Raw genomic sequence first — 21303 nt, 5'->3', positions numbered from 1 at the left:
GAGAGAGAAGAGAGACAGAGATGGAGGAAGGAGACAGCAGGGAGAGAGAGAGAGACAGATGGAGGGAGAGAGAAAGAGAGAGAAATGGAGGGAGAGAGAAAGAGAGAGACAGAGATGGAGAGAGAAAGAGACGGGGAGAGAGAGAGACAGATGGAGGGAGAGAGAAGAGAGACAGAGATGGAGGAAGGAGACAGCAGGGAGAGAGAGAGACAGATGGAGGGAGAGAGAAAGAGAGAGACAGAGATGGAGAGAGAAAGAGACAGGGAGAGAGAGAGAGAAAGAGAGAGAAAGATGGAGGAAGGAGACAGCAGGGAGAGGATGCACATTAGTGATGCGCAGGTTGATTCATAACCCGCAGTCCCTCAGTTATATCTGCAGGCGGATGGGTTTAGGGTCATGAAATATTGTGTGGCTGAAGGGTGGGAGGGCGACTGAAGTGCAGGTGGGCAGCTGAATGGCAGGTGGGTGGGTGGGTGGCTGGTGGTTGGTTGGTTGGTTGGTTGGCTGAAGGGCGGCGGCTGAAGGGCGGGTGGGTGGCTGAAGGGCGGGTGGGTGGCTGGTGGTTGGTTGGTTGGCTGAAGGGCGGCGGCTGAAGGGCGGGTGGGTGGCTGAAGGGCGGGTGGGTGGCTGGTGGTTGGTTGGTTGGTTGGCTGAAGGGCGGCGGCTGAAGGGCGGGTGGGTGGCTGAAGGGCGGATGGGTGGCTGGTGGTTGGTTGGTTGGCTGAAGGGCGGCGGCTGAAGGGCGTGTGGCTGAAGGGCGAGTGGGTGGCTGAAGGGCGGGTGGGTGGCTGGTGGCTGGTTGGTTGGTTGGTTGGCTGAAGGGCGGCGGCTGAAGGGCGGGTGGCTGAAGGGCGAGTGGGTGGCTGAAGGGCGGGTGGGTGGCTGAAGGGCGGGTGGGTGGCTGAAGGGCGGGTGGGTGGCTGGTGGTTGGTTGGCTGAAGGGCGGCGGCTGAAGGGCGGGTGGCTGAAGGGCGGGTGGGTGGCTGAAGGGCGAGTGGGTGGCTGAAGGGCGAGTGGGTGGCTGAAGGGCGAGTGGGTGGCTGAAGGGCGGGTGGGTTACCAGTATAGCCTGTTATCGCTGGAGTTACCAGTGTAGCCTGTTATCACTGGAGTTACCAGTGTAGCCTGTTATCACAGGAGTTACCAGTGTAGCCTGTTATCACAGGAGTTACCAGTGTAGCCTGTTATCACAGGAGTTACCAGTGTAGCCTGATATCGCTGGAGTTACCAGTGTAGCCTGTTATCACAGGAGTTACCAGTGTAGCCTGTTATCACAGGAGTTACCAGTATAGCCTGATATCGCTGGAGTTACCAGTGTAGCCTGTTATCACAGGAGTTACCAGTATAGCCTGTTATCGCTGGAGTTACCAGTATAGCCTGTTATCGCTGGAGTTACCAGTATAGCCTGTTATCGTTGGAGTTACCAGTATAGCCTGTTATCGCCTGGACAATTTATAGAATGACAAAAATAAAGAATTACAGGGGGCAGTTTGGAAAAAACGTATCCCGTCCTAATCGTCCTCTGGAATAACGGACATTCCGGCGTAATAAATACATAACCAACATTCTGTATTAATACTAGTCCCGTGTGAATAGGGCTTTATCCTCAATAATAAATACATAACCAACATTCTGTAGTACTACTAGTCCCGTGTGAATAGGGCTTTATCCTCAATAATAAATACATAACCAACATTCTGTAGTACTACTAGTCCCGTGTGAATAGGGCTTTATCCTCAATAATAAATACATAACCAACATTCTGTAGTACTACTAGTCCCGTGTGAATAGGGCTTTATCCTTAATAATAAATACATAACCAACATTCTGTAGTACTACTAGTCCCGTGTGAATAGGGCTTTATCCTCAATAATAAAAACATAACCAACTGCTTACTTGCCAGCCCCGGTCTGCTAACTGCTAGCTTGCCAGCCCCGGTCTGCTAACTGCTAGCTTGTTTAGCCCCGGCCTACTAACTGTTAGCTTGTTAGCATCGGCCTGCTGTCTGAATCGCCGTGTCCCCAGTCAGCCCAACCACTCACTGGACCCATATGTTCACTTGGCTACGCATGCCTCTCTCTAATATCAATATGCCTCGTCCATTACTGTCCTGGTTAGTGATTACTGTCTTATTTCACTGTAGAGCCTCTAGCCCTGCTCAATATGCCTTAACCAACCATGTTGTTCCACCTCCTACATATGCGATGACATCACCTGGTTTAAACGTCTCTAGAGACTATATCTCTCTCATCATTACTCAATGCCTAGGTTCACCTCCCATGTACTCACATCCTACCTTACCTTTGTCTGTACACTATGCCTTGAATCTATACTATCGTGCCCAGAAACCTGCTCCTTTTACTCTCTGTTCCGAACGTGCTAGACGGCCAGTTCGTATAGCCTTTAGCCGCACCCTTATCCTACTTCTCCTCTGTTCCTCTGGTGATGTAGAGGTTAATCCAGGCCCAGCAGTGCCTAGCTCCACTCCCACTCCCCAGGTGCTCTCATTTGTTGACTTCTGTGACCGTAAAAGCCTTGGTTTCATGCATGTTAACATTAGAAGCCTACTAGAGGTCGACCGATTATGCTTTTACCGCCGATACCGATTATCGGCGGACCAAAAAATCCGATGCCGATTAATCGGCCAATTTTTTTATTTTTTTATTTGTAATAATGACAATTACAACAATACTGAATGAACACTTATTTTAACTTAATATAATACAGAAATAAATAATGAAACATGTTCAATTTGGTTTAAATAATGCAAAAACAAAGTGTTGGAGAAGAAAGTAAAAGTGCAATATGTGCCATGTAAAAAAGCTAACCTTTAAGTTCCTTGCTCAGAACATGGGAACATATGAAAGCTGGTGGTTCCTTTTAACATGAGTCTTCAATATTCCCAGGTAAGAAGTTTTAGGTTGTAGTTATTATAGGAATTATAGGACTATTTCTCTCTATACAATTTGTATTTCATATACCTTTGACGATTGGATGTTCTTATAGGCACTTTAGTATTGCCAGTGTAACAGTATAGCTTCCGTCCCTCTCCTCGCTCCTACCTGGGCACAAACCAGGAACACATCAACAACAGCCACCCTCGAAGCAGCGTTACCCATGTAGAGCAAGGGGAACAACTACTCCAAGTCTCAGAGCGAGTGTCGTTTGAAACGCTATTAGCGCGCACCCGCTAACTAGCTAGCCATTTCACATCGGTTACACCAGCCTAATCTTATGAGTTGACAGGCTTGAAGTCATAAACAGCACAATGCATTGCGAAGAGCTCCTGGCAAAATGCACGAAAGTGCTGTTTGAATGAATGCTTACGAGCCTGCTTGTGCCTACCATCGCTCAGTCAGACTGCTCTATCAAATCATAGACTTAATTATAATATAATAAACACACAGAAATATGAGCCTTAGGTCATTAATATGGTCGAATCCGGAAACTATCATCTCGAAAACAAAACGTTTATTTTTTCAGTGAAATACGGAACCGTTCCGTATTTTATCTAACGGGTGGCATCCCTAAGTCTAAATATTCCTGTTACATTGCACAACCTTCAATGTTACGTCGTAATTACGTAACATTCTGGCAAATTAGTTCGCAACGAGCCAGGCAATGAACGCAAGAGCAGTGACACAATTTCATGTTAGCAGGCAATATTAACTAAATATGCAGGTTTAAAAATATATACTTGTGTATTGATTTTAAAGAAAGGCATTGATGTTTATGGTACATTGGCGCAACGACAGTGCTTTTTTCGCAAATGCGCTTGTGAAATCATCACCCGTTTGGCGAAGTAGGCTGTGATTCAATGAGAAATGAACAGGCACCGCATCGATTATATGCAACGCAGGACACGTTAGATAAACTAGTAATAACATCAACCATGTGTAGTTAACTAGTGATTATGTTAAGATTGATAGTTTTTTATAAGATAAGTTTAATGCTAGCTAGCAACTTACCTTGGCTTCTTGCTGCCCTCACGTAACAGGTTGTCAGCCTGCCATGCAGGCTCCTCGTGGAGTGCAATGTAAGGCAGGTGGTTAGAGCGTTGGACTAGTAACCGGAAGGTTGCAAAAACGAATCCCCCAGGTGACAAGGTAAAAATCTGTTGTTCTGCCCCTGAACAAGGCAGTTAACCCCCGTTCCTAGGCCGTCATTGAAAATAAGAATGTGTTCTTAATCTGATTTGCCTAGTTAAATAAAGGTGTAAAAAAAAAAACGATTTCCGATTGTTATGAAAACTAGAAATCGGCCCGAATTAATCTGCAGACCTCTAAAGCCTACTCCCTAAGTATGTTTTACTCATTGCTTTAGCACACCATGCCAACCCGGACGTCTTAGCCGTGTCTGAATCCTGGCTTAGGAAAAGTTTTCCGCCAAGATAGAACTGCCAAAGGGGGCGGTGTTGCAATCTACTGCAAAGATAGCCTGCAGAGTTCTGTATTACCATCCAAGTCTGTACCCAAACAATTCGAGCTTCTACTTCTAAAAATTCACCTTTCCAGAAACAAGTCTCTCACTATTGCCGCTTGCTATAGATCTCCCTCTGCCCCCAGCTGTGCCCTCGATACCATATGTGAATTGATTGCCCCCCATCTATCTTCTGAGCTCGTGCTACTAGGTGACCTAAACTGGGACATGCTTAACACCACGGCCATCCTACAATGTAAGCTTGATACCCTCAATCTCACACAAATTATCAATGAACCTACCAGGTACAACCCCAAATCCGTAAACACTGGCACCCTCATAGATGTCATCCTAACTAACTCCCCCTCCAAATACACCTCTGCTGTTTTCAATCAAGATCTCAGCGATCACTGCCTCATTGCCTGCATCCGCAATGGGTCTGCGACCAAACGACCACCCCTCATCACTGTCAAACGTGCCCTAAAACACTTCTGCGAGCAGGCCTTTCTAATCGACCTGGCCGGGGTATCCTGGAATGATATTGACCGCATCCCGTCAGTAGATGATGCCTGGCTATTCTTTAAAAGTGCCTTCCTCACCATCTTAAATAAGCATGCCCCATTCAAAAAATGTAGAACTAGGAATAGATATAGTCCTTGGTTCACTCCAGACCTGTCTGCCCTTGACCAGCACAAAAACATCCTGTGGCATTCTGCATTCGCATCGAATAGCCCCCGTGATATGCAACTTTTCAGGGAAGTTAGGAACAAATATACACAGGCAGTTAGAAAAGCTAAGGCTAGCTTTTTCAAACAGAAATTTGCATCCTGTAGTACTAACTCAAAAAAGTTCTGGGACACTGTAAAGTCCATGGAGAATAAGAGAACCTCCTCCCAGCTGCCCACTGCTCTGAGGCTAGGAAACACTGTTACCACCGATAAATCCACTATAATTGAGAATTTCAATAAGCATTTCTCTACGGCTGGCCATGCTTTCCACTTGGCTACCCCTACCCCGGTGAACTGCCCGGCACCCTCCACAGCAACCCACCAAAGCCCCCACCATTTCTCCAAATCCAGATAGCTGATGTTCTGAAAGAGCTGCAAAATCTGGACCCCTACAAATCAGCCGGGCTAGACAATCTAGACCCTCTCTTTCTAAAATGATCTGCCGAAATTGTTGCAACCCCTATTACTAGCCTGTTCAACCTCTCTTTCGTATCGTCTGAGATCCTCAAAGATTGGAAAGCTGCCGCGGTCATCCCCCTCTTCAAAGGGGGTGACACTCTAGACCCAAACTGCTACAGACCTATATCTATCCTACCCTGTCTTTCTAAGGTCTTCGAAAGCCAAGTTAACAAACAGATTACCGACCACTTCGAATCCCAACGTACCTTCTCCGCTATGCAATCTGGTTTCAGAGCTGGTCATGGGTGCACCTCAGCCACGCTCAAGGTCCTAAACGACACCATTCTGTATACTTCTGGCCCCTCTTTGGACACTGTGTTAACTAACCTCCAGACGAGCTTCAATGCCATACAACTCTCCTTCTGTGGCCTCCAACTGCTCTTAAACGCAAGTAAAACTAAATGCATAATATTCAATCGATCACTGCCCACACCTGCTCGCCCGTCCAGCATCACTACTCTGGACGGCTCTGACTTAGAATATGTGGACAACTACAAATACCTAGGTGTCTGGTTGGACTGTAAACTCTCCTTCCAGACTCACATTAAGCATCTCCAATCCAAAATTAAATCTAGAATCGGCTTCCTATATCGCAACAAAACATCCTTCACTCATGCTGCCAAACATACCCTCGTAAAACTGACCATCCTACCGATCCTCGACTTCGGTGATGTCATCTATAAAATAGCCTCCAACACTTTACTCAACAAACTGGATTCAGTCTATCACAGTGCCATCCGTTTTGTCACCAAAGCCCCATATACTACCCACCACTGTGACCTGTACGCCCTCGTTGGCTGGCCCTCGCTGCATACTCGTCGCCAAACCCACTGGCTCCAGGTCATCTACAAGTCTCTGCTAGGTAAAGCCCCGCCTTATCTCAGCTCACTGGTCACCATAGCAGCACCCACCTGTAGCACGCGCTCCAGCAGGTATATCTCACTGGTCACCCCCAAAGCCAATTCCTCCTTTGGTCGTCTTTCCTTCCAGTTCTCTGCTGCTAATGACTGGAACGAACTGCAAAAATCTCTGAAGCTGGAGACTCTTACCTCCCTCACTAGCTTTAAGCACCAGCTGTCAGAGCAGCTCACAGATCACTGCACCTGTACATAGCCCATCTGTAAACAGCCAATCTATCTACCTCATCCCCATACTGTATTTATTTATTTATCTTGCTCCTTTGCACCCCAGTATCTCTATTTGCACATTCATCTTCTGCACATCTACCATTACAGTTTTCAATTGCTATATTGTAATTACTTCACCACCATGGCCTATTTATTGCCTTAACTCCCTTATCTTACCTCATTTGCACTCACTGTATATATACTTTTTGTTTTATTTTGTTCTACTGTATTATTGACTGTATGTTTTGTTCATTCCATGTGTAACTCTGTGTTGTTGTATGTGTCTAACTGCTTTGCTTTATCTTGGCCAGGTCGCAGTTGTAAATGAGATCTTGTTCTCAACTAGCCTACCTGGTTAAATAAAGGTGAAATAAAAAAATTCCATTACTATCAATACTATATTGGACATGACTATATATATACACATATACACACTGCTCAAAAAAATAAAGGGAACACTTAAACAACACAATGTAACTCCAAGTCAATCACACTTCTGTGAAATCAAACTGTCCACTTAGGAAGCAACACTGATTGACAATACATTTCACATGCTGTTGTGCAAATGGAATAGACAACAGGTGGAAATTATAGGCAATTAGCAAGACACCCCCAATAAAGGAGTGGTTCTGCAGGTGGTAACCACAGACCACAGACCACTTCTCAGTTCCTATGCTTCCTGGCTGATGTTTTGGTCACTTTTTAATGCTGGCGGTGCTGTCACTCTAGTGGTAGCATGAGACAGAGTCTACAACCCACACAAGTGGCTCAGGTAGTGCAGCTCATCCAGGATAGCACATCAATGCGAGCTGTGGCAAGAAGGTTTGCTGTGTCTGTCAGCGTAGTGTCCAGAGCATGGAGGCGCTACCAGGAGACAGGCCAGTACATCAGGAGACGTGGAGGAGGCCGTAGGAGGGCAACAACCCAGCAGCAGGACCGCTATCTCCGCCTTTGTGCAAGGAGGAGCAGGAGGAGCACTGCCAGAGCCCTGCAAAATGACCTCCAGCAGGCCACAAATGTGCATGTGTCTGCTCAAACGGTCAGAAACAGACTCCATGAGGGTGGTATGAGGGCCCGACGTCCACAGGTGGGGGTTGTGCTTACAGCCCAACACCGTGCAGGACGTTTGGCATTTGCCAGAGAACACCAAGATTGGCAAATTCGCCACTGGTGCCCTGTGCTCTTCACAGATGAAAGCAGGTTCACACTGAGCACATGTGACAGACGTGACAGTCTGGAGACGCCGTGGAGAACATTCTGCTGCCTGCAACATCCTCCAGCATGACCGGTTTGGCGGTGGGTCAGTCATGGTGTGGGGTGGCATTTCTTTGTGGGGCCGCACAGCCCTCCATGTGCTCGCCAGAGGTAGCCTGACTGCCATTAGGTACTGAGATGAGATCCTCAGACCCCTTGTGAGACCATATGCTGGTGCGGTTGGCCCTGGGTTCCTCCTAATGCAAGACAATTCTAAACCTCATGTGGCTGGAGTGTGTCAGCAGTTCCTGCAAGAGGAAGGCATTGATGCAATGGACTGGCCCGCCCGTTCCCAAGACCTGAATCCAATTGAGCACATCTGGGACATCATGTCTCGCTCCATCCACCAACGCCACGTTGCACCACAGACTGTCCAGGAGTTGGCGGATGCTTTAGTCCAGGTCTGGGAGGAGATCCCTCAGGAGACCATCCGCCACCTCATCAGGAGCATGCCCAGGCGTTGTAGGGAGGTCATACAGGCACGTGGAGCCCACACACACTACTGAGCCTCATTTTGACTTGTTTTAAGGACATTACATCAAAGTTGGATCAGCCTGTAGTGTGGTTTTCCACTTTAATTTTGAGTGTGACTCCAAATCCAGACCTCCATGGGTTGATAAATTGGATTTCCATTGATTATTTTTGTGTGATTTTGTTGTCAGCACATTCAACTATGTAAAGAAAAAAGTATTTAATAAGATTATTTCTTTCATTCAGATCTAGGATGTGTTGTTTTAGTGTTCCCTTTATTTTTTTGAGCAGTGTATTTATTATTCCATTACTATCAATACTATATTGGACATGACTATATATCATTCCAATACTATCAATACTATATTGGACATGATTTGTAATGATCCTATGATGACAGTGATCAACTTCGGTTGATGGATTCATTCATTATTAACCAACTGATTGATTGACTGATTAAGTAATTGGCCAATTGATTGACCGATTGACTAATTGATATACCATACTGACCTGCGCCACGAGGCTGAATGATTGATATATTGATCAATATGTTGCCTTTGGTCACCAGCAGCATGTTACAGCTCACCAGTCTGTACAGCATATGAATCTGTCTGTGTGTCTGTGTGTCTGTGTGTGTGTGTGTGTGTGTGTGTGTGTGTGTGTGTGTGTGTGTGTGTGTGTGTGTGTGAGGCTGGCCAATTCTAATATTTTGGCAAGAGCTGATCTGTTTGGTCAAACAAAGTATTAGGGAAAAAATATATATCAGAATTGGTCAGCGTGTAAACGCAGCCACAGAGTGATCTGCAGTACAGCCCTCAGCACGTATCTGGTCCACACTGATGATGACCATATGCTACATGTTAATGAATGAATCAACTAGATGGAATCTGATTGGTTGGAGTTAATTGGTTAGTATACTGTTTACTTAATTGATACATTGATTGATTGATTTATAGATGAATACAGTGACTGATTTGATTGAATTGCATATTGATTGATTCGTAGATGGATTACTTGATTGATTGATTTGCTGTCCAGACCTGATCAGCACACCTACCTGGACCATGCTGCTGATGACCATGGGCAGCATGTTGAGGGGGAAACGCAGGATGTTGAACAGAGCCAGAGACACAAACGCCTTCTGAGCATCCAGCACGTTCTTCTCATCTATCATCACATACACTGTGAACGTAGACAGCGCCACCTGGGGGATGGGAGGGGAAAGACATGTTATATATCATAATATCACAATATATAATATCATCACATACACTGAACGTAGACAGTGACACCTGGGGGATGGGAGGGGAAAGACATGTTATATATCATAATATCACAATATATAATATCATCACATACACTGAACGTAGACAGTGACACCTGGGGGATGGGAGGGGAAAGACATGTTATATCATAATATCACAATATATAATATCATCACATACACTGAACGTAGACAGTGACACCTGGGGGATGGGAGGGGAAAGACATGTTAAATATTATCACATACACTGAGGGGAGGGTAGAGACAATGTTAAATATTTATGTCAGTAAGATGGGACGTGTGTGTGTGTGTGTGTGTGTGTGTGTGTGTGTGTGTGTGTGTGTGTGTGTGTGTGTGTGTGTGTGTGTGTGTGTGTCTACAGGTCTCTGTGACTCACCAGAAAAGGAGCACAGACCCAGGTGAAGGTGGATATTGCTCCCAGGTAAGCAGCCTTCTTGAGGACACGGAGCTCACTCTCTCTGATGGCTGACACCTTGTCTTTGAAGGCCAGCTCCCACGCATACAGCTTCAACACCTTTAGGATCAGGATCAGGTTCATTTCAACATCTCGGTACATATTCAGAAACATTGATCAAATGTGATCAATACTTGAAAAGTCATTGTGTCTGTCTCAGCCCGTCCGGCTGTGTCTGGCTTAATAAACCCCAAACTGCAAACCCAGCCCATCTGGCACTCCAGCTAGGCTAGAGGAAATGCTGAAAGAACTGGAATCTGAAGTATTTGACCCCAACCCTGACATGCAGAAACATACATAAAATGTGATACAAATTCAAACAGTATATGAACCTCTGGTCAAAAGATATGTGATGTGATAAGATACCTTGATGCCATTGAGAACTTCGTTCATCAGCTTGATGCGGTTGTCTTTACTCTTCATCTGAGCTACCTGGTGATCACAACACACAACGCTGGCTATTACACCTCTATTACACCTCTATTACACCTCTATTACATCTCCGCTACATCGCTATTACACCTCTATTACATCTCCGCTACATCGCTATTACACCTCTATTACATCTCTATTACACCTCTATTACATCTCTGCTACATCTCTATTACACCTCTGCTACATCTCTATTACACCTCTGCTACATCTCTATTACACCTCTGCTACATCTCTATTACACCTCTGCTACATCTCTATTACACCTCTATTACATCTCTGCTACATCTCTATTACACCTCTATTACATCTCTGCTACACCTCTATTACACCTCTATTACATCTCTGCTACATCTCTATTACACCTCTGCTACATCTCTATTACACCTCTGCTACATCTCTATTACACGTCTGCTACATCTCTATTACATGTCTGCTACATCTCTATTACATGTCTGCTACATCTCTATTACATGTCTGCTACATCTCTATTACATGTCTGCTACATGTCTGCTACATGTCTGCTACATGTCTGCTACATGTCTGCTACATCTCTATTACATGTCTGCTACATCTCTATTACATGTCTGCTACATCTCTATTACATGTCTGCTACATCTCTATTACATGTCTGCTACATCTCTATTACATGTCTGCTACATGTCTGCTACATCTCTATTACATGTCTGCTACATCTCTATTACATGTCTGCTACATGTCTGCTACATCTCTATTACATGTCTGCTACATCTCTGCTACATCTCTATTACATGTCTGCTACATCTCTATTACATGTCTGCTACATCTCTATTACATGTCTGCTACATGTCTGCTACATCTCTATTACATGTCTGCTACATCTCTATTACATCTCTATTACATGTCTGCTACATCTCTATTACATGTCTGCTACATCTCTATTACATGTCTGCTACATCTCTATTACATGTCTGCTACATGTCTGCTACATGTCTGCTACATGTCTGCTACATGTCTGCTACATGTCTGCTACATGTCTGCTACATCTCTATTACACCTCTGCTACATCTCTATTACACCTCTGCTACATCTCTATTACACCTCTGCTACATCTCTATTACACCTCTATTACATCTCTGCTACATCTCTATTACACCTCTATTACATCTCTGCTACACCTCTATTACACCTCTATTACATCTCTGCTACATCTCTATTACACCTCTGCTACATCTCTATTACACCTCTGCTACATCTCTATTACACCTCTGCTACATCTCTATTACACGTCTGCTACATCTCTATTACATGTCTGCTACATCTCTATTACATGTCTGCTACATCTCTATTACATGTCTGCTACATCTCTATTACATGTCTGCTACATGTCTGCTACATGTCTGCTACATGTCTGCTACATCTCTATTACATGTCTGCTACATCTCTATTACATGTCTGCTACATCTCTATTACATGTCTGCTACATCTCTATTACATGTCTGCTACATCTCTATTACATGTCTGCTACATGTCTGCTACATCTCTATTACATGTCTGCTACATCTCTATTACATGTCTGCTACATGTCTGCTACATCTCTATTACATGTCTGCTACATCTCTGCTACATCTCTATTACATGTCTGCTACATCTCTATTACATGTCTGCTACATCTCTATTACATGTCTGCTACATGTCTGCTACATCTCTATTACATGTCTGCTACATCTCTATTACATCTCTATTACATGTCTGCTACATCTCTATTACATGTCTGCTACATCTCTATTACATGTCTGCTACATCTCTATTACATGTCTGCTACATGTCTGCTACATCTCTATTACATGTCTGCTACATCTCTATTACATGTCTGCTACATCTCTATTACATGTCTGCTACATCTCTATTACATGTCTGCTACATCTCTATTACATGTCAATTACATGTCTGCTACATCTCTATTACATGTCAATTATATGTCAACTACATCTCTATTACATGTCAACTACATCTCTATTACATGTCAACTACATCTCTATTACATGTCTGCTACATGTCTGCTACATCTCTATTACATCTCTGCTACATCTCTATTACATGTCTGCTACATCTCTATTACATGTCTATTACATGTCTGCTACATCTCTATTACATGTATATTACATGTCTGCTACATCTCTATTACATGTATATTACATGTCTGCTACATCTCTATTACATCTCTATTACATGTCTGCTACATATCTATTACATCTCTATTACATGTCTGCTACATATCTATTACATGTATATTACATGTCTGCTACATCTCTATTACATGTATATTACATGTCTGCTACATCTCTATTACATGTCTATTACATGTCTGCTACATCTCTATTACATGTATATTACATGTCTGCTACATCTCTATTACATCTCTATTACATGTCTGCTACATCTCTATTACATGTCTATTACATGTCTGCTACATCTCTATTACATGTCTATTACATGTCTGCTACATCTCTATTACATGTATATTACATGTCTGCTACATCTCTATTACATCTCTATTACATGTCTGCTACATATCTATTACATCTCTATTACATGTCTGCTATAAATCTACTACATGTCTGCTACATCTCTGCTACATCTCTGCTACATCTCTAGTGATACCTGGTATCAGAGAGGTACCTGGTATGTTGTGAATAAGGGGTCAGAGAGGTCCCTGGTATGTTGTGAATAAGGGGTCAGAGAGGTACCTGGTATGTTTTGGTCTTCATGGCGATCACACCGTTGATTGGCACCATCAGAACCATTACAGCCACGCCAGCCAGCACCGACGGACCCAAGTTCTACACAGGACATGACATCACAAACCATTGAGAACTTGTGAAGATAACAACAGTCTCTGCTGCATATGTAACAGAGAGTTGGATTCAGAACCTCACTCCTTAGCTTGAAATGTGTCTACTTGCGCCATCAAAATGCTATCCAGATCCCTCCCAGTCAGTTACAAGTACCTGCCACAGGATGTACAGAACCAGTATGACCTCCTGGTTTATTAAAGATCTTTGGTGCGTACCCGCCACAGGAATTACAGGGCCAGTATGACCTCTTGGTTTATTTAAAGATCTTTGGTGCATACCTGCCACAGGAAGTACAGTGCCAGTATGACCTCTTGGTTTATTTAAAGATCTTTGGTGCGTACCTGCCACAGGAATTACAGGGTCAGTATGACCTCTTGGTTTATTTAAAGATCTTTGGTGCGTACCTGCCACAGGAAGTACAGGGCCAGTATGACCTGTAGAGGAGCAGACCAGATCATATTGATGTAGGTGATGAGGTCCATGAAGCGCTGGGCATCAACCGACATCAGGTTGACGATCTCTCCCACTGTAGACGTACGCCGCGCCGCGTTACTGATCACCAGAGCCTGGGAGAGGTTAGAGGTTAAAGGTCAGACAGGGGATAAGGGTCAATGAAGGGTCTACAAAAGTCAGATCAATCAATCAATCATCGGCAGAATATTGATTGATTGATTGATTGATTGATTGATTGATTGATTAGTACACCTACGATCAGTAGACAGCCCCTACTATAGCGGTGTGGAGCATCATGCCAAATTAACTTTCAATCAATCACTGATCAAATCAATCAATCACTGATCAAATCAATCACTGATCAAATCAATCAATTGATCAGCAGAATATATTTTTTATTTAAAATGTTTTTATTAAACCTTTATTTAAATTGTACCTTTATTTAACTAGTCTAGTCAATAGTGATTACCTTCCTGTAGACAGCTCCTACTATAGCAGTGCGTAGCCTCATTCCCGTGACGAAGCACACATGGAAGTACTTCTGCAGGATGAGGGTCTGGAAACAGGTACAAACGAACAGCAGCGCGGTGTAGAAGTAGCCCTGCCACGAGGGGGCGCTAGAGTCATTCACAAACTGGATCAGCAACCTGAGGGGTTGGAGGTCAGGGGTTAGCAGGTCAATGACACAGCCTGAGAGACGATGATAAAAGAGGTCAAATGTCAGTGGGTAGGGACGGCAAGAGAGATGGACACAAAAATGGCCCCATTCAAGGGTTCTTCTGACATAGTCTGAAACGATAGGTCCGTTTGACAACGTCAGAAAAAAACACTGATTTCTAATAATTCTAAGTGCACATGAACACAGCAAAACACGTCAAACATCTATACAGCCTGAAATGACAAGAGCGAGAGAAAGAGAGGACTAGTGTTGCACATTGTACCCAAACTACAGTACTTTTTTAATATTATATCTTGGGAAAACTGTCCTGTAATAGAATGACTTACTTTCGGTTCTTCTATCAAATATGTTGTACGTTTGGAAATTAACTAAATGTTTTCAATTTATTAGAAAAAAAATAAAAGTTTATTGTAAGACATGAACAGAATGCATCAGTGGTTCGTATTCCCTGCAACTTTCTGCAGAGGCAACGGCAAGGGAATGACCGTCTGTCTGTGTGTGTGTGTGTGTGTGTGTGTGTGTGTGTGGGTGGTCCGCGTATTGTCCACCACTGTGTAGCCGTTAGCGATGCTAATGATAACCGTCTTTAGGTAAACGGAAAGGCTTTACCAAAAACCTTCTCAATTAAAAAGTATGAAGTAGCCTCTGTCTACCTGGCAGAATCATGATGATTTGCATCAATCCAGTGGCCATTTGTTTTACAAACTCCATCACGTGTGCAACAGAAACAACGCTAACGTAGCAACACTAGGTGACTGCGCACCTAACCTCGTCCCCAGGCTTGGACTGCTGGCGCACAGAGCCTGGTAACACCGATTTCTAAGACGAGTACATTTTCTTAATTAACTTGCAAACTCTGACATTTTCTGACGCTCAACCAGTTAGCAAGTCGGAAATGTCAGAGTTTCCAAGTTCCGACTAGCACGTGAACACGGCACCAATCACTTGAGCTGCTCACGCTCTGAAGTCCACAATGTAGGGGGCGGTTCTAAGGGTTAAGATAGATGCTGATGTACAGCCAATTAAAACTGTTTTCGCCGCTCCTGTCATCGACTTCCAGTCAAGTTCAATTCTGAGGCGCTGCGAAACCACAGGTCTCGACAGAGAGAGAGCAGGCTGGTGGATTATTGGCCACCTGAAATAAAGGGTAACTTCAAGGTAAGAAGAGAAGAAGAGTAGAGAAACACCTACAACTACCCCCCCCCCCACTAGAAACACCTACAACTACCCCCCCCACTAGAAACACCTACAACTACCCCCCCCACTAGAAACACCTACAACTACCCCCCCCCCCCCACTTGAAACACCTACAACTACCCCCCCCCACTAGAAACACCTACAACTACCCCCCCCCCACTAGAAACACCTACAACTACCCCCCCCCCCCCCACTTGAAACACCTACAACTACCCCCCCCACTAGAAACACCTACAACTACCCCCCCCCCACTAGAAACACCTACAACTACCCCCCCCCCCCACTTGAAACACCTACAACTACCCCCCCCCACTAGAAACACCTACAACTACCCCCCCCCCCACTAGAAACACCTACAACTACCCCCCCCCCACTAGAAACACCTACAACTCCCCCCCCCCACTAGAAACACCTACAACTACCCCCCCCCACTAGAAACACCTACAACTACCCCCCCCACCCATTAGAAACACCTACAACTACCCCCCCCCCCCACTAGAAACACCTACAACTACCCCCCCCACCCACTAGAAACACCTACAACTACCCCCCCCACCCACTAGAAACACCTACAACTACCCCCCCCCCACCCACTAGAAACACCTACAACTACCCCCCCCCCACTAGAAACACCTACAACTACCCCCCCCCACTAGAAACACCTACAACTACCCCCCCCCCACTAGAAACACCTACAACTACCCCCCCCACTAGAAACACCTACAACTACCCCCCCCCCACTAGAAACACCTACAACTACCCCCCCCCACTAGAAACATCTACAACTACCCCCCCCCCACTAGAAACACCTACAACTACCCCCCCCCCCCACTAGAAACACCTACAACTACCCCCCCCCCCCACTAGAAACACCTACAACTACCCCCCCCCCCCACTAGAAACACCTACAACTACCCCCCCCACTAGAAACACCTACAACTACCCCCCCCCACTAGAAACACCTACAACTACCCCCCCCCACTAGAAACACCTACAACTACCCCCCCCACTAGAACAGAAACACCTACAACTACCCCCCCACTAGAAACACCTACAACTACCCCCCCCCCCCCCCACTAGAAACACCTACAACTACCCCCCCCCCCACTAGAAACACCTACAACTACCCCCCCCCACTAGAACAGAAACACCTACAACTACCCCCCCCCCCCACTAGAAACACCTACAACTACCCCCCCCCACTAGAAACATCTACAACTACCCCCCCCCCACTAGAACAGAAACACCTACAACTACCCCCCCCCCACTAGAACAGAAACCCCTACAACTACCCCCCCCCCACTAGAAACACCTACAACTACCCCCCCCCACTAGAACAGAAACACCTACAACTACCCCCCCCCCACTAGAAACACCTACAACTACCCCCCCCCACTAGAAACACCTACAACTACCCCCCCCCCCCACTAGAAACACCTACAACTACCCCCCCCACTAGAAACACCTACAACTACCCCCCCCCACTAGAAACACCTACAACTACCCCCCCCCACTAGAACAGAAACACCTACAACTACCCCCCCCCCACTAGAAACACCTACAACTACCCCCCCACTAGAACAGAAACACCTACAACTACCCCCCCCCACTAGAAACATCTACAACTACCCCCCCCCCCACTAGAAACACCTACAACTACCCCCCCCCACTAGAAACACCTACAACTACCCCCCCCCACTAGAAACACCTACAACTACCCCCCCCACTAGAAACACCTACAACTACCCCCCCCCCACTAGAACAGAAACACCTACAACTACCCCCCCCACTAGTAACACCTACAACTACCCCCCCCCCCCACTAGAACAGAAACACCTACAACTACCCCCCCCCCCACTACAAACACCTACAACTACCCCCCCCCACTAGAAACACCTACAACTACCCCCCCCCCACTAGAAACACCTACAACTACCCCCCCCCACTAGAAACACCTACAACTACCCCCCCCACTAGTAACACCTACAACTACCCCCCCCCACTAGAAACACCTACAACTACCCCCCCCCACTAGAAACACCTACAACTACCCCCCCCCACTAGAAACACCTACAACTACCCCCCCCCACTAGAAACACCTACAACTACCCCCCCCCACTAGAAACACCTACAACTACCCCCCCCCACTAGAAACACCTACAACTACCCCCCCCCACTAGAACAGAAACACCTACAACTACCCCCCCACTACAAACACCTACAACTACCCCCCCCCACTAGAAACACCTACAACTACCCCCCCCCACTAGAAACACCTACAACTACCCCCCCCCACTAGAAACACCTACAACTACCCCCCCCACTAGAAACACCTACAACTACCCCCCCCCACTAGAAACACCTACAACTACCCCCCCCACTAGAAACACCTACAACTACCCCCCCCCCACTAGAACAGAAACACCTACAACTACCCCCCCCCACTAGAAACACCTACAACTACCCCCCCCCACTAGAAACACCTACAACTACCCCCCCCACTAGAAACACCTACAACTACCCCCCCCCACTAGAACAGAAACACCTACAACTACCCCCCCCCACTAGTAACACCTACAACTACCCCCCCCCCACTAGAAACACCTACAACTACCCCCCCCCACTAGAACAGAAACACCTACAACTACCCCCCCCCCCCACTAGAACAGTAACACCTACAACTACCCCCCCCCACTAGAAACACCTACAACTACCCCCCCCCCACTAGAAACACCTACAACTACCCCCCCCCCACTAGAAACACCTACAACTACCCCCCCCCACTAGAAACACCTACAACTACCCCCCCCCCACTAGAAACACCTACAACTACCCCCCCCACTAGAAACACCTACAACTACCCCCCCCCACTAGAACAGAAACACCTACAACTACCCCCCCCCCACTAGAAACACCTACAACTACCCCCCCCCCACTAGAAACACCTACAACTACCCCCCCCCACTAGAAACACCTACAACTACCCCCCCCCCACTAGAAACACCTACAACTACCCCCCCCACTAGAAACACCTACAACTACCCCCCCCCCACTAGAAACACCTACAACTACCCCCCCCACTAGAAACACCTACAACTACCCCCCCCCCACTAGAAACACCTACAACTACCCCCCCCCCACTAGAAACACCTACAACTACCCCCCCCCCCACTAGAAACACCTACAACTACCCCCCCCACTAGAAACACCTACAACTACCCCCCCCCCACTAGAAACACCTACAACTACCCCCCCCCCACTAGAAACACCTACAACTACCCCCCCCCACTAGAACAGAAACACCTACAACTACCCCCCCCCCACTAGAAACACCTACAACTACCCCCCCCCCCACTAGAAACACCTACAACTACCCCCCCCCCACTAGAAACACCTACAACTACCCCCCCCCACTAGAAACACCTACAACTACCCCCCCCCACTAGAAACACCTAAAAACACCTACAACTACCCCCCCCCACTAGAACAGAAACACCTACAACTACCCCCCCCCCCCACTAGAACAGAAACACCTACAACTACCCCCCCCCCACTAGAACAGAAACACCTACAACTACCCCCCCCCCCACTAGAACAGAAACACCTACAACTACCCCCCCCCCCACTAAACAGAAACACCTACAACTACCCCCCCCCCCACTAGAACAGAAACACCTACAACTACCCCCCCCCCACTAGAAACACCTACAACTACCCCCCCCCCACTAGAAACACCTACAACTACCCCCCCCCCACTAGAAACACCTACAACTACCCCCCCCCACTAGAAACACCTACAACTACCCCCCCCCCACTAGAAACAATTACAACTACCCCCCCCCACTAGAAACACCTACAACTACCCCCCCCCACTAGAAACACCTACAACTACCCCCCCCCACTAGAAACACCTACAACTACCCCCCCCCACTAGAAACACCTACAACTACCCCCCCCCCACTAGAAACACCTACAACTACCCCCCCCCACTAGAAACAATTACAACTACCCCCCCCCCACTAGAAACACCTACAACTACCCCCCCCCACTAGAAACACCTACAACTACCCCCCCCCCACTAGAAACACCTACAACTACCCCCCCCCACTAGAAACACCTACAACTACCCCCCCCCACTAGAAACACCTACAACTACCCCCCCCCACTAGAAACACCTACAACTACCCCCCCCCACTAGAAACACCTACAACTACCCCCCCCCACTAGAACAGAAACACCTACAACTACCCCCCCCACTAGTAACACCTACAACTACCCCCCCCCCACTAGAAACACCTACAACTACCCCCCCCAACTAGAACAGAAACACCTACAACTACCCCCCCCCCCCCCACTAGAACAGTAACACCTACAACTACCCCCCCCCCACTAGAAACACCTACAACTACCCCCCCCCACTAGAAACACCTACAACTACCCCCCCCCCACTAGAAACACCTACAACTACCCCCCCCCACTAGAAACACCTACAACTACCCCCCCCCCACTAGAAACACCTACAACTACCCCCCCCCACTAGAAACACCTACAACTACCCCCCCCCCACTAGAACAGAAACACCTACAACTACCCCCCCCCCCACTAGAAACACCTACAACTACCCCCCCCCCACTAGAAACACCTACAACTACCCCCCCCCACTAGAAACACCTACAACTACCCCCCCCCACTAGAAACACCTACAACTACCCCCCCCCCACTAGAAACACCTACAACTACCCCCCCCCACTAGAAACACCTACAACTACCCCCCCCCCACTAGAAACACCTACAACTACCCCCCCCACTAGAAACACCTACAACTACCCCCCCCACTAGAAACACCTACAACTACCCCCCCCCACTAGAAACACCTACAACTACCCCCCCCCACTAGAACAGAAACACCTACAACTACCCCCCCCCCACTAGAAACACCTACAACTACCCCCCCCCCCACTAGAAACACCTACAACTACCCCCCCCCCACTAGAAACACCTACAACTACCCCCCCCCACTAGAAACACCTACAACTACCCCCCCCCCACTAGAAACACCTACAACTACCCCCCCCCCACTAGAAACACCTACAACTACCCCCCCCCCACTAGAAACACCTACAACTACCCCCCCCCACTAGAACAGAAACACCTACAACTACCCCCCCCCCACTAGAAACACCTACAACTACCCCCCCCCCACTAGAAACACCTACAACTACCCCCCCCCACTAGAAACACCTACAACTACCCCCCCCCACTAGAAACACCTACAACTACCCCCCCCACTAGAAACACCTAAAAACACCTACAACTACCCCCCCCCACTAGAACAGAAACACCTACAACTACCCCCCCCCCCCACTAGAACAGAAACACCTACAACTACCCCCCCCCCACTAGAACAGAAACACCTACAACTACCCCCCCCCCACTAGAACAGAAACACCTACAACTACCCCCCCCCCCACTAAACAGAAACACCTACAACTACCCCCCCCCCCACTA

The 21303-nt window shown here is 47.0% G+C and overlaps 1 protein-coding gene across 3 annotated transcripts in view; it reads right to left on the bottom strand.

Moving 5' to 3' along the window:
• LOC106606184 (multidrug resistance-associated protein 1) overlaps positions 1-21303 on the bottom strand; it is a 70058-nt gene that overhangs the window by 14596 nt on the left and 34159 nt on the right. For all 3 annotated transcript variants that reach the window (XM_082976273.1, XM_082976274.1, XM_082976275.1), the window contains 6 exons: positions 14389-14566; positions 13871-14032; positions 13359-13451; positions 10564-10629; positions 10120-10257; positions 9516-9662 (listed from right to left, as the gene is read on the bottom strand). In XM_082976273.1, coding sequence (XP_082832399.1) covers positions 9516-9662; positions 10120-10257; positions 10564-10629; positions 13359-13451; positions 13871-14032; positions 14389-14566 — 784 coding nt within the window. The remainder of the gene's footprint in view (positions 1-9515; positions 9663-10119; positions 10258-10563; positions 10630-13358; positions 13452-13870; positions 14033-14388; positions 14567-21303) is intronic.

The sequence above is a fragment of the Salmo salar genome, chromosome 06, assembly GCF_965601325.2.
Source record: "Salmo salar chromosome 06, fSalSal1, whole genome shotgun sequence".
In the NCBI taxonomy this organism is placed as follows: Eukaryota; Metazoa; Chordata; class Actinopteri; order Salmoniformes; family Salmonidae; genus Salmo; species Salmo salar.
This window is presented reverse-complemented; position numbering and strand designations above follow the sequence as displayed.